The sequence below is a fragment of the Vitis vinifera genome, chromosome 2, assembly GCF_030704535.1.
Source record: "Vitis vinifera cultivar Pinot Noir 40024 chromosome 2, ASM3070453v1".
NCBI lineage: Eukaryota > Viridiplantae > Streptophyta > Magnoliopsida > Vitales > Vitaceae > Vitis > Vitis vinifera.
Genome location: NC_081806.1, coordinates 15,525,288 through 15,540,224, shown reverse-complemented (window position 1 = coordinate 15,540,224; position 14,937 = coordinate 15,525,288). Strand labels below are relative to the sequence as shown.

Sequence of the window (14,937 nt, the reverse complement as noted above, 5' to 3'; positions counted from 1 at the left end):
ATAAGTCCCAACGTAGTAAACTTGATCCGACAACCACTAAATGCATCTTTCTCGAGTACTTACCAAACCAAAAAGGATACAAGTGCTACTCTCCAACAATCAAGAAATTCTACACTTCCATGGATGTCACTTTCTTCGAAAATCAACCCTTCTACCCCAAAACTGCAATTCAGGGGGAGAACTGGTCCACAGATGAATTCCAATTATGGGAAACCGAAATCAGCACTACTTCTCCTTTGAGTTCATCATTGCCTCCTCAAACAAATACTACTCTTTCTGTCCCCGAAAACAATTCCTTGGATGTCCCTTCTGTCACACCTGAGTCAACTACACAAGGCAGTAAAGAGGTAATAGTTTATTCTAGAAAAAATTTAAAGGAAAAGCCCGAGAAACCTCCTCAAAAGGAGCCCAAGGACAACACTCCACCTGAGCAGAACCAAGAATTGGACCAGGATCCAAGCAACCCAAACTCACAACCAGGTAACACAATTTATGATCTAAATTCCAGTAATGACCTTGATGATCTTGATCAACCCATTGCTTTAAGGAAAGGTGTAAGATCCTGCACTCAGCATCCAATCAGTAATCATGTGTCCTATGGAAAGCTTTTACAGAATTTCCAAGCATTCATCACTTCTCTTGAAGATGATCGTATCCCATCCAACATCCAAGAAGCACTTCAACAACCTGAATGGAAAACTGTTGTTCAGGAAGAAATACAAGCATTAGAGAAAAATGGGACATGGGAAATCTCAGAATTACCAGAGGGTAAGAGGCCTGTTGGATGCAAGTGGATATTTACCGTGAAGCACAATCCAGATGGAAGTATAAACAGGTTCAAGGCTCGACTAGTAGCTAAAGGATTTACTCAATCCTATGGCATTGATTATGAAGAGACATTTGCACCAGTAGCAAAGCTCAACTCCATCAGAGTGTTATTGTCAGTTGCAGTAAATTTGGACTGGAATCTGCACCAACTTGATGTCAAAAATGCATTTCTCAACAGAGAACTAGAAGAGGAAGTCTACATGAAGATTCCACCTAGTATGGAAACTCTAGAAAATTCAGGAAAAGTGTGTAAACTGAGAAAGTCCCTATACGGTCTAAAACAGTCACCTAGGGCCTGGTTTGATCGACTGACTAGAGTTGTGAAAAAACATGGGTTCATCCAATGTCAAGCAGATCACACACTGTTTATGAAGCACTCTAAGGAAGGTGAAATGACTTTGTTCATTGTCTATGTTGATGATATTATAATTACCGGAGACGATGAAGAAGAGATAGGGAATCTCAAGAAGCTGCTAGCAAGAGAATTTGAAATCAAAGATCTTGGACAACTCAGATACTTTCTTGGCATGGAAGTTGGCAGAACTAAGGAGGGAATTGTGGTCACGCAAAGGAAGTATGTCCTTGATCTACTTCAAGAGACTGGAATGCTAGGTTGTAAGCCAGTGGACACGCCTATGGATCCTATTGGTAAGATTGATAAAGATAATGACAATCATCCAACTGACAAAGACAGGTACCAGAGGTTAGTAGGAAAGTTGATCTACTTAACTCACACAAGGCCCGATATTGGTTTCGCTATGAGCATGGTAAGCCGCTACATGAACAATCCCACTGAAAGACACATGAAAGTCGTATACAGAATTTTACAGTACCTTAAAAAGAGCCCGGGTAGAGGACTCTACTTCAAGAAAACCTCAAGTAGGGAAGTTGAGGTATTCACAGATGCTGATTGGGCAGGATCCTTGACAGATCGAAGGTCAACTACTGGGTATTGTTCCTATGTGAGGTAGAATTCAGGGCAATGGCTCATGGGATATGTGAAGGAATGTGGCTCTAAAGAATACTCAAGGAACTTGGAATTATATCAAACTCCACTGTGATAGTTTTGTGTGATAACAAGGCTACCATAAGTATTGCAAAGAATCCAGTTCAACACGACAGAACCAAGCAGTAGGAATGGTGTTGGCCATTGACAACAGTGAGGAATATTTCCAGCAGTAAGTCAGCAGTAATTACCTCCTTGCAGCATCAGTAATGGACGACACTACCATAAGGGTGGTGCTAATAATGAAACAAGTTCCGCATATCACTAATCATGCATATCACAATAGTCACAGTGTTTATGGCCATAGGTCCATTGCTAGTACGAAATTGGATGTCAACAATAGAAAGTACTTAGAACAATCCTGTTTGTAGAATTCATGTTCAACAAGCCTCTGAATATATAAGAAAATTTTGTAAATCAAGGATAATTATATGCAGACTCTCATGTTAAGAAGGAAAAAAAAATATTAGCAGAACTACTACCATTACAAAAGCAATCAATTTTCAAAATAAAGAACAGCATATCAAACCTACCATCAATAGAAGCAAATATATGCCCTTCACAAGAAGGATAAAAATATCGTTTTTTATGGAATATCAACAATTGGATTTTATGGATATTTCGGAATCTATCAAGAATTATCTAAGGACATTTTCACAAAAAAAAAATTGGTGGGATGGAAATCGATCAAAAATCATAGAAATATTAAAAAAATAAATAAATAAATTGATCAAATAAGTAATAATATGCATATTAAAGTTGTTTTATTGAAGAAAGTAATATATGTACAATAAAAATTTTAATATTTGATAATAATATATCGAACTTGTAAACATATTTAATACTAAAATAATAATCTATTTAATTTAAATGTTTTTTTTTTTTTTTTTGATAAGTATAAGCAATTGTATAAAGAAAGCCTGAAGTACACCTAACGGTATACACGGAGTATACAAGGCAACTAGGCCAAAGGGAGAGAAAAAAAAAAAAAAAAACCCTCACTTACAACCCAACCAATCAATGAATCAAAAATGGACCATGAAACACAATTTACATGCACCCTAACCCAATCAGAGAACATGTACAAAAAAAGACCGTAAAATAGCTTGATCCACTAATTCAGAATCTTCAAAGATTCTTCTATTTCTTTCCTTCCATAACGTCCAAAATAAGCATAGAGGGGCTGCATTCCACACCTTTTTTCTTTTCTTTCCAACAAAGGTGTCGTTCCAACCAAGAATGGTTTCCTTGATAGAATTGGGCAGAACCCAATTAATACCAAAAAGAGCAAAAATAAGGTGTCAAATCATAGTTGCCTTGGGGCAATGAATAAGCACATGATTGGCTGATTCTTCATCCGCTTTACACAAATAGCACCTACTTGGTAAGGCCCAACCCCTCCTTTTTAATTGATCCATAGTTAGAATTCTTCCCCAGATAGCCTCCCAAGCAAAAAAACTGACTCTCTTTGGAACCCAAGGATTCCAAACTAATCTTGAAGGGAACTCTCTACCAATGCAAGGAGCTAGGGAAGAGAAGAAAGATTTAACTATAAAGATATCTTTCTTTGAGACCCTCCAATACATGACATCCTCAATCCCCCTTCTAAGCGCATGGCCATGTAACCTTCTGAAAAAAGTTTCCACCTCTTCCATCTCCCAATCATTGTTGAACCTTGTGAAAACAGGGTTCCAACAACCCAAATTCCCGGACTGATCCCATAACTGAGCTACCCAAGCATCCTTGGAGAAGGCAAGATTGTACAACCTTGGAAAAGCCACATCCAAGGAATCTTCTCCGTGCCATCTATCCTTCCAAAAATGCACTCTTCTACCATCCCCCACCTTAAAAGCCACCCTCTTGTTGAACTCCAACCACCCTTTCCTAATCATCTTCCAAAGCCCCACTCCATGACTCTCCCTTGAATCACCAGAGCACCAACCTCCATCTTCCTCCCCAAATTTTCTTACAATCACTTGTTTCCATAAAGAATCTTGTTTCGAAGCAAATCTCCAACACCATTTTCCAAGAAGGGCCTTATTCAACCTAGAAAGATTTCTGATACCTAAGCCCCCATCCTTTTTCTCCATGCAAACAATGGACCAATTTACCAAATGCGGCTTACTTTGAGAAACTCCTCCCCCCCCAAAGGAAGTCTCTTTGAATCTTTTCCAGCCTTAGGCTCACCTTGCGGGGAATGATAAATAAGGACATAAAGTAAATTGGAAGGCTAGAGAGAGTGTTCTTTACCAAAGTCAACCTTCCTCCTTTGGACAAATACTGTCTCGTCCACAGAGCGAGCCGCTTTTGAAATCTCTCCTCCACTACATCCCAAACCCGGGATGATTTGAAAGCAGCTCCCAAAGGCAACCCTAAATAAAAAGAGGGAAGAGAACCCACTTTACAGCCCAAAACCCAAGCCAAGTCCTCAAAATTAGGAACCACCCCCACTAGAATCAGTTCGCTTTTGTGAAGATTGATTTTTAGCCCAGAAATCGCTTCGAACCACATAAAAACCCAACTTAAGACCTCCACATGCTCCTTGCTTGCATCACAAAAGACTAGTGTGTCATCAACAAATAAAAGATGAGAAACCACCACACCCTCACCTCCTCTCTCACCAGCCATGAAGCCCTTAAGATAGCCTCCTTGTAGAGCCCTCTTCAATATAGAAGACAACGCCTCCATTGCTATAATGAAAAGGAAAGGAGAAAGAGGATCTCCCTGTCTTAGGCCTCTAGAGCTTTGGAAAAAGCCTACTGGAGAACCATTGAGCAAAATTGAGAAACGGATTGAAGAAATACACCACCTCATCCAATTCACCCATTTAGTCCCAAACCCCATTTTATCCAAGATTACTAATAGAAAGCCCCAATTCACATGATCGTACGCTTTTTCAATATCCACCTTGCAGATAATTCCACCCTTTGCACTTTTTAGTCTTGAATCTAAGGCCTCATTTTTCTCTTATATTTAATTAATACTTAAAAGATATATAGAAAGGCTTGTTAAGAAATTATCATGATAATTTCTATGTTTTAACAATCAATTAGAAAGTAATTAAAATTAATTAATTTATCAAAATTTTATTTTAACATTTTATTTTTGCCATGGATATCTGTAAGTACATATATTTGTGCACCTTTATTACAAACAATATACATGATCCAGTGGTTAGGCAAGGCTCATTTCATCCTTGTCATCTTGGGTTCAAAACCAACTTTAAACCTTTTAAATTTAAGGAGTTGGCAAGACTTAAGGAGAGAAAAGGAGCCCCCATTGACTAAGCCTGGGAGAAGAAGCATCACATTGATTGAGGGATGCACAAAATTATTGGGAGCGCAATGCAGGATATTATTGGCAGATAATTGGAAACGATTCAGATAATGTTGAAAGTATTGGCAAAAAAACTCGAAAAATACCGAAAGTAGCCAAAAATAAGGGAAAAAAATATCGAAAAATGAACAAAAGACAGTTGGTCAGTGTTTTCTCTCCATTTGTCATGTCAATGATGACCTAAGCACAAAATTTCCAGGAATTATCCATGATATTTCCCAATTTTTTAAACATTGGACATAATTCATAATGATTAATCTTTGCACAAAGTGGTATACATGAGAAACTAATTCCATATTTTTCTTCATCTATTCAAAATTTCAGATGCAAAGAAAACCCAAGGAATCAAATAAAGCAACTATTCTTTGTTTATAATCTTCTATGTCTACTCAATTTCAAAACTCAAAACCAACAATGAACAAGAAACTAGATAAGGAACTATGGAACCACAGACAGTAACACAATGAGCAAATGCATGTACAATAAGTACCTCTAGATACTATAAGGGTGATGATGACAGTCATGATGATGCTGAAGAAGACTAAGGTGTTAATGATTATATTGTGGACAGTGTGCATGCTAATCATTAGGACAGGGAAGAGAAGTTTTAAAATGGTATTATGCTTGCTTTTCTAAATGATGGTATATGAATTAATAATCAAATACTAAGCAGCAATCTGACAAACCAGAGCAGTACCAACAAACTGAGCTTTAGGATCTCATGCCATGTAAAAAATAAATTCACTGAATTTTCCAGCTGTGTTGTAAATGGGATAAAAGGTATCACCTAGCAGATGGAAAAGGTAGCATGGGCAAGGAGGAAGAGGATTTTCATATTTTTCTAATACCACAGATGCTGCATTCTTAACAAAGGGTTTTAGAGGTTTAGAGAGAAAAGTATTATAGAAATAAGTAATTGACTTTGATTCACTATCAATAAAATAAGTACATATAAGTCGGAAAAGAATAGAATATAGTACTTGTGCTGCACAGCCTTGTCGCCTAGCAACATGGTCGATCCGTTTTGAGTCTTTGAACCAATCAACAGCAACAAGATCCATAAGATGTTTCCCTGCAGGAATCTTCAAATACATGTTGGAAGATTGTCATTAAAGCAGGCCTAATAAGGTCATAAGATGTTGATCAAGAAAATTCTAGAAATACTAACAAAAGAAAACAAGCAAAGGACCAAAGAACCTTCGTTTTGTCATAAAAAAAATGCTTGCAACGAACTCTGAAGTTGTTCCCATCAGATATCGTCCAACAGTCACGACCCTTATCACGGTCATCACGTCGTAGATTACCCGAAAAACATGAGACATCAATTTTATCTTGGGGTTCTTCTTCCATGGCTTCAATTCATGAAGAACATAATGATTGTAAAGTTCCATTTGATATATCAGACATAAGGATCCAGCACCAAATGTCATAAGAAAAACATAGATACAAGGCAGTACCTGTTCCCTTGACTTCATTCTGAAGACTCATTGAGTATGCCTGAATAATGTGCAAAATTCATGTTTAGAGAAGGTATGTGCATAAAACATAAGAGCAGGTGTGTAGTACAAACCTCTTGTTCTCTCTCAGGTACTTGAAATTCTTCATCTTCATCAGAGTCTTCATCCATCATCATTGAGTTCCTACCTGTAGCATTTGATTGATCAGAATACTCCTGTGGCTTCTGATTCTTCTTTGAAGTAACAGAAGCTGAGGCCATATTGACCATAACAGGAATTCTTGGTTGAGCATTCCTTTCATCCGTCTGGGAAAACCACTCACGCAGTCCTATCATAAAGTATAAACAAGGATTCAATGAAGCAGATAAATTGAAAAAGTTCCTTCAGAATAAAACAAAAATAAAGCTGGAATGAAATTCTTTTTGAAAATAAAGAAGAAAGTAACAAGCTCTTATATTTCTTCTCTTCTTGCTGTTAACTCTATTGACATAAATTCTATTTTATCAAAGTCTAAATCTATAAAGCAGACTGGATAAAAGATCCTAGAAAAAGATCATAAAATTTCAAAAGAAAATATCAAATAACATGACAGAAAAATGGGCACAGATACTGCCTTCCAAAGTTGTTTGCAAGATTTTAGCATCTTTGCACCAAGCATAAGCACTCTTTTCCCTGTATAGTAGAATATCTTCATGAAACACACACACACACAAAAAGCAATATTCATTGTGTTGAATGATAAATGTAAACAAGGATTTTTCATCCTTCCAAGATGCAATGTGCACACACACACACAAACAAATAAAAAACACACAAAGAAGGATGATAATTCCTTCCAAGATGTACAATTGCTGAACACAAAGTAGAAAAAATAGCTGAGCAAAAAAACTCAAATTACAGACATGAAAAGTAATGTACACTCTACAAAATGGGTACAGATACTGCCTTCCAAAGTTGTTTGCAAGATTTTAGCATCTTTGCACCAAGCATAAGCACTCTTTTCCCTTTATAGTAGAATATTTTCATGAAACACACACACACACACACACACACACAAAAAGCAATATCCATTGCGTTAAATGGTAAATGCAAAGAAGGATGGAAAATCCTTCCAAGATGCAATGCACGCACACACACACAAACAAACAAAAAACACACAAAGAAGGATGATAATTCCTTCCAAGATGTACAATTGCTGAACAGAAAGTAGAAAAAATAGTTGAGGAAAAAACACAAATTACAGACATGAAAAGTAATGTACACTCTACAAAATGCTCTATATACTCGAGGAGAAAAAATGTCTCCAACAAGAAACTAAATGTTTTACTCCTTGGTTACCTAACTAGAGTACAGTTTGAATAGCTCAACAAAGAACCTAAAAGAAGAAGTATGCCACATCACTAGAAATATTTAAATTTCATAAGCCAAGTATCAAACTTCCAAGAGCCTCAACAGAAGAATCTCCCTGCACATTTAGGTTACATAAACCGCCGAGCTTTAACTTGTAACCAGCTCTCTAGTAACGCTAATATCTTTCCCTCAATAGCTGAACCTATCCCAATAGGTTTAGGGTAAGTCCAAAGTACAGTACCGAAATGATCTATTATCACGCCTCCTATACCTAATTTATCAAGATTACCCAAGGAATACCCATCAAAATTTAACTTTATCAAACCTACTGGAGGATGTGACCAATCAAGTATAGTCCTTACATGCGATATCTTGGAGTACCAAATATATTTCCAATCTAGCTAGCAGTAAAAGGTTCTAAAGAGTACCTGGAAAACAATCAATAATAAAGATAGAGGGAGGAAAAGTGAACCAAATCCTAAATAACCTCCATGGATCTCCATTTGTTCTCTAGCTCTTCATGGAAATATATATTTGTTATACAGAACCAAGAGGAACTCTAGATATGCTCGTGTCTCTTCTAATAATAACCTTTCCAAATTTTATTGGATAAAGAAAAAGGACATAATATTACCATTTGAAGTTGTTCAAACATTTTGAGTTATTTTCACCTAAGCATGAAGAATTCTTTCTGTAAAATATCCTTGTAAAAGTATATATACTATTATATGAAGCCAGGAGCACTTCTTTGTATACTTATATTGTTCCAATAATACCCTTATCAAATTTTCTTGTTTAAAGAAATCGAGGCAAAAGAGTGGTCTCAAAGCACAAAGGCCTTCAGATTCTCAAACTAATACAAATCTGCAACATTGCCCTCCAAATTCTAACAAGTGTAAAATTAGAAGTTTGAGAAAAAAAGGAAAGTAGAAAAAAATTTACCAGCAACACTATTTAACACCTGAAGGAGACAATGTTGCTGAAAAGATGAAATATAACCAGCACCCCATCCTTTCAGATCAATTTGCAGAAGATGCTGAACCTGTGTTCTGGGCCTCCCATTTCGAGGTTTTAGAGGGGAAATGTTGAATCCCCCACCTGAGAAAACAGATCACTTAGTGTTGGTGAGATGGCCTAGCATGAATTAAACAAACTACCAATCCTAATCAGTGTTAATCCCTTGAATTCTCAGTGTAAAACAAAAAAGATTTAGCCTTTACTTTCAAGATGGGCACGCACAAATCCTGGTTGTGGACCACAGTTCTCGTGCTCCCTAGAACGAAATAACACAACTGCACAATAACAAAAATCACTTGGATGTTTCCAAATGAAAAAGAGAAGGACAAGAACCAGGGAAAATAAACAACTGGACAAGCAAACCATTTACCATAGCTTCCATCATCATTTCGACGCCAATAACGCACATAGCAAAGGTCACGAGGCCACACAAACCTGCAACAGTAAGCATTTAGAAAAACAACAGCATATTCTTCTTTAGTAAAGGCCATCTTTTCTTTCTTCTTTTTTTCCTATTTGTAAACAAGAGAATTTTATTAATAAAAAAAATAGAAGACAAATTAATGTAGCACATACATGAGCAAACAAGAAAAATAAGGGGGAAAAGTCCAACATCTTATCTCATTTTAGAACTCAAAAGAATCATTGAGAAGGCTGTACTTCCTTGCAGAACCTCCAAAGGAAAGACTATTTGGATGGTTAACTTTTCAAGTTAAAAATGGGCAGCTCCACATTCTTCAAATTTTGGTTTTTCCCTTCCTCCCAAATGCACCAAAACCAACATGCAAGACACCTTTCTGATGATTCTTTCTCATGTTATCTACAATAATGTTCCAAACAGTAACAAAAGAAAGATCCCTTCTAAAGATTACAAATGCTCTTCTAATAAGGTGAAAATCAATAACGAGTGATTAGACCCTTCAAGTGCACTTGGATTATAAAGTTGGAGGAACATCTCATGTTAAAATGGAATTTGAGAAGTCCTTTATCTTAGGAAAAACAAAATTGCCTTGTTTGGAACATTTTGCAGGGGGTGGGATTTAAATCCTACTATCTTGGGTTTCAAAACATGTGAATGGTGTTATTCTCAAAACCTCATAGTTGAATATGTGGGAGGGGACAGCTATCTCACTGCTACTACCACCACCTTTGATCTACCACTGCTGCCACCATCACTACCACTATGCCACTAAGGATCCATATTTGGCCTGATCATTTCCCAAACCAGCCTGATTCTCATCCAAAACCAAAGCCCAACACAGTACAGTTAACCAGCTCACAAGACCCCAACTTGCTTTTTTCACCAATCTGGTCAGCATACCTCCAACAAAGTGCAACCAAATCTGGTTAAGATCTATTGTCCATCTGTGCAATTGTTCTTTCAACTACTATCTGGTCAAGACTCTCACAGTATTAAGTGTTTTCTAGTTAGAAAATGCATTATATGCAAGCCCTGGTTGAGATTTTTTTTTCCCCCTTGACGCGTAAAATTTTATACAGTAAGTGCCAAAAGGTAGGGTGCAACTCATGTATAGGGGATGTATACAAAGACCAAAAGGCCAAAAGAAGAGGGTACAATTAAAAACATCAATTAGATATATCGAAAAACACTTCCACCTCCTAAGGATCTTCCAGCCCATTCAAACAAAGAATCCATAAAGATTTTGTTCATTTTCTAGTTTGAATTTTGTGATTCAAGAACAGTTTCTAGTCAATAATCATCTCTTTTTCTACTTTGTGGGTCACTTGTATAAGTTATTTAAGCATCTTACCTAGAAGGAAAAAATTTTCCTCTCATCTCTGCTGAGATTTGGTTTAAAAGCTTCATGAACAAACCAATCAGGAGGCTTGGACATGTGGAGATATTCCCAGTTTACAGGTGCCAATCTGTCCCAGAGATACTCCCAGTCCACAGGTGTCAATCTGTTTCAACATGAACTTGAGTACAAGTGTTGGGTGTTGACCTGTGTTTATATCAGATTCTTTTAATCCCCAGAAATTGGACAAGATAACCTAATTTTCATTTTCTTCCTACTTTGTCCCTTTTGCTAAAATTGTATGTAACTAAGAATATCTAACATGAGCCCAAGGTTGCTGACAATGAAGGAGGAATTTGTTCTTTTTTCCCCCTTTGTTGTACACATCCATTGCATATATATCTAATCCCCCAACCAGATGCTCCTATAACTGAACTAGTTTCAAGGGGTCAGTCCACATTACGTAAAGCCAGTGAATGGTAGCCATGCCATGTGCAGATCTTGTGATAGAGGAGCTCAATATGCAAACTTGGCAAGCAACATATCAAGTAATAGGGTATGAAAATGAGTGAAGTGGTGAGGTTAACAGCTCCCAAGGTTCCAGCCATGTACAGCTGCAACTTCCTCAATGAACCTCTAACCATGATTTAAAAACCCACTATCCATCCACTTTATCCCTCAACCGAAGGGGCCAGGTCCAACACTAAGGTGCAAGAGGGTTGTGTAAAACCCCAGACCTTATTACCATACCAGGAAGGAGTTGAATCCTCAGATCTCCATGCCTCAGAGCAACTTTGAGGAGGATTTATCAGGAGATCTCCCTAGGCCACCACAATAATAGACTTCCAATGTAGTTGGCATCAGAGGTAGTGTTCAGAATTGACCTGAGGGATAAGTATCCATGCCAAGTTGCATCATACCTGGCCATGAGAAAGTCAAGACTTGGCTTTCTGAACTGCATTGTTGGACCTGTAGGGCCCAACTACTGTAATAGTCCGAGTCCAAATTTAGTGTGTATATGGACTCCATACATGACTACAAGCTGAGATGCCCAACTGTGGCAATCAATTATAATTGAAGTTGACAACATACGAGGGTTATAAGATAAATCAAAAGACTAAGATTATGAATCTAAAGCACAATTACATGCAAACTAGGGAAGAGGAAAGGGGGAGAACATTAGAGAAAGAGAGAGGCAAAGTAAAAACTTTAATCTGAATTTGCACAAAAGTGCCATGTTTTAATAATGTTGATACTGAAAAAACAACGAAATTTTGTATGCATTCATATGATCACTAGATTCTGTAACATTATAAAGCATAAATAAAGTGATTTAACTTGAGAGGATATTACATAGGGAACCAATCCAGCTGAAGCCTATGATAGAGAATAGCCGTATGTCCATCTACCTCCTCCACTAAGCTGCCATCTTGGAAACTGCAATCCCACCTACTCACAACATGAAAAGTTAATGACATGAAAAAGGTAAGTGTGTTTTTTTTTATTTGTGTTAATAATTAAAAAAACAAAACACACATACAAAAGAAGTCATAGGTTTTAGCTAATCACAAACATTTTGGAGGTGTTAGATTCCAATAGTAATGTTTAAGTGACTAAGAGGCTCTTCCTTACTATGGCTTGATTTTTTGGAGGTGGAAAGTCATATGACATGGAGTCATGGACTCTAGTCAAGGCACTAAGTGCAATGTGTCTAAAATATATAGGAGAAAGTGGCATATCAGGTATGAATCACCATTGACATATCATTTATTTTTCACACACTAATAAAAGAAAGAACAAAATTTACGAAAAGGAGCTAAACGCTTTCACATTTTATTGCTGATGAAGAAAACACCTGTCCAGGGAAGCAAAAACAAATTTGAAACATAACAAAATATTCTTCTACATGTAATACAGTTCTTAAATTGAACAAAATAATAGTACTACTAACCATGTTAATTTTATTGACCCCCAAATACTGGGTGTTCTAGAGATGGGCATGAACTAAATCTTACATGCATTCCAGCTAAAACATTGGATAGGAGTTCAAAGTTCTGGACATACTACCAGACTCGAACTGCCACTTCATCTTAAGGACAGCTATATTTTTAAGGATAAGAGTCCAACTACCACATATTGTTATACACTGCCAATAAAATGATGCACTTTCAATCTTTATGACCCTTTCATATGAAAGCTTATTTTTCAAAAACAAAATGAGACGTCTATTTCAGCATTAGATAATATCAGAAAAAAGTGCCATTCAAATACTGATTCCCACAAACAGACTGTTAAATGGTTGAGGATCAGTTATTAACCTCCTACACTGTGACAGACAGCAACAACTATGACATGAGAAGAGTATGGGACCTAAAGCTCACCCCACAATTTTGTAACTTCTTGAGATGTAACAATAGATATACAATATAGTCAAACTGTACAAAGCTATAGCCCATGCAAAATCTTAACCTTTATGAGGGACTTCCAGTTTGCAGATAAACTCTACAGGGCTGTTGGTTGGGAGATCAACAAATCACAAGGAATGGAAAAAGAGAAGGAGAAGGTGCCACCACACTTGAGCACCCACATAGGAGGATCATGGAAAGGAATCAGAAAAATAAACCTATATCAGAAAATTGAAAAGATCCTTTCCACTACTTCCTCACTATTGGAACGAATTAAAAGTTGGTAAATACAGGAAATGGCAATCATCTACCAACATCAAGATAAGATAATTGGATGTAATATAGTCACCTCAGAAGAAGAAAACAAAAAGGAAGATCCAAAAAAAAACGAAACAAAAACATATAGCCTTGGTGATGGGACTAAACTTTCAAGGTCTACTAGCAAAGGAAGAAAAGAAGCAAATAAATCCTAAATTGATTTGTCCAAGGGCCTTCGTCTAATTTTACACATTTTAATTCTTTGGAGTCATAATTAGTAGTAGTTGGTTTTTTTAGTCTTATTTAGAGCTTGGCAAGTCTTCTTGTTATTTTTGTTTTCAGAAACTTGTACACTTTAAACTTCCTACTTTCTGAACTTACTCCTTTTTACAAGTTCCTATTTGAGTCTTACTTAGAATTGAAAAGTTATACTTTCATGGAAGTTTCTTATTATATGGAGTTCCTATATATTCAAACTTTCTATTTTGTAAAGTTCCCATTTTATATTTTTATACCACTTTTTGAAAGACTTAGGAGTTCTAGGAAAAGAATTAGAGTCCTAATAGATCATTAAATTGTTTCATGTACAGTAGGTTATCTTGCATGGTTCAAGTATGTGTCTTTATTTTTTTTAATCAGAAGAAAACACTGCATTACTATGAAATAAGTACAAAGAAGTATGGTACACCCTTCCTCTATAAAAACATCCACTACTCTAATCAAAAGCAGGAAAAAAAAAAAAAAAAACTATCTACTCTAGAAACCATAGGTCATTTGCACATTGAAAAGTGGATACAATTACAAAATCAATATTCAGAGAGGTAGAAATCCCCTACAAAAGAGATCAAATGTTTGACTCAATGTTTTGCTAACATATTCCAAAATATCCCGTATAAAAGAGATCAGAAGTTTGGCTCCCTGCTTTGTTAATATATAGATGAATGAGGAATCCAATAATAGAAGCATCCCATCCTTCAAGCAAAATAAAAAGTTTAATGAAGCCACCCGTCAAATTTCCATTAGCCTCTTTCTTTCTTACTCAACCAAGGACTACTACAAAATCTCACTCCAGCATTAGGTTGGTTAGAATCTCCACCACAATTTCTAGACCTATTCTAATATGTTTAGAAAATATTCTCTTTAGTGTTACATGATGATCCATAAGCATTCCTCCAACTCCTAGTTGTTATGAATTTCCTAATGAGCAACCATCAAAATTCAACTTGACACAACCCACTGGAGGAGTCCATTTAGAGAGCATCTTCTTAGCCAACCTAGTCAAACTACATACTAGGTCCCATGTATCAATATAACACTCAAAAGAGTGCCCAGAAATGATGTACTACTTGATGCCAAATGGAAGAGAAGAAATAGATTGAATTCTACAATGCCTCCAAAATTCTTCATCTATCCTTCAAATCTTCGCATTCCTCTCCAGCTATATATTCCAAATTAATGTGAAACTAACAATACACCATGAGTTTCCTTTAGGAAGACATCCAAAACCTTTAGGAAATTGTCAG

The 14,937-nt window shown here is 36.5% G+C and overlaps 1 protein-coding gene across 3 annotated transcripts in view; it reads right to left on the bottom strand.

Moving 5' to 3' along the window:
• Nucleotides 1-14,937, bottom strand: part of LOC100246589 (protein ENHANCED DISEASE RESISTANCE 2) — a 47,078-nt gene that overhangs the window by 15,381 nt on the left and 16,760 nt on the right. For all 3 annotated transcript variants that reach the window (XM_010666453.3, XM_010666448.3, XM_019225053.2), the window contains 8 exons: nt 12,105-12,200; nt 9,365-9,429; nt 9,198-9,269; nt 8,920-9,075; nt 6,741-6,955; nt 6,628-6,667; nt 6,368-6,522; nt 6,151-6,252 (listed from right to left, as the gene is read on the bottom strand). In XM_010666453.3, the coding sequence (XP_010664755.1) occupies nt 6,151-6,252; nt 6,368-6,522; nt 6,628-6,667; nt 6,741-6,955; nt 8,920-9,075; nt 9,198-9,269; nt 9,365-9,429; nt 12,105-12,200 (901 nt within the window). The remainder of the gene's footprint in view (nt 1-6,150; nt 6,253-6,367; nt 6,523-6,627; nt 6,668-6,740; nt 6,956-8,919; nt 9,076-9,197; nt 9,270-9,364; nt 9,430-12,104; nt 12,201-14,937) is intronic.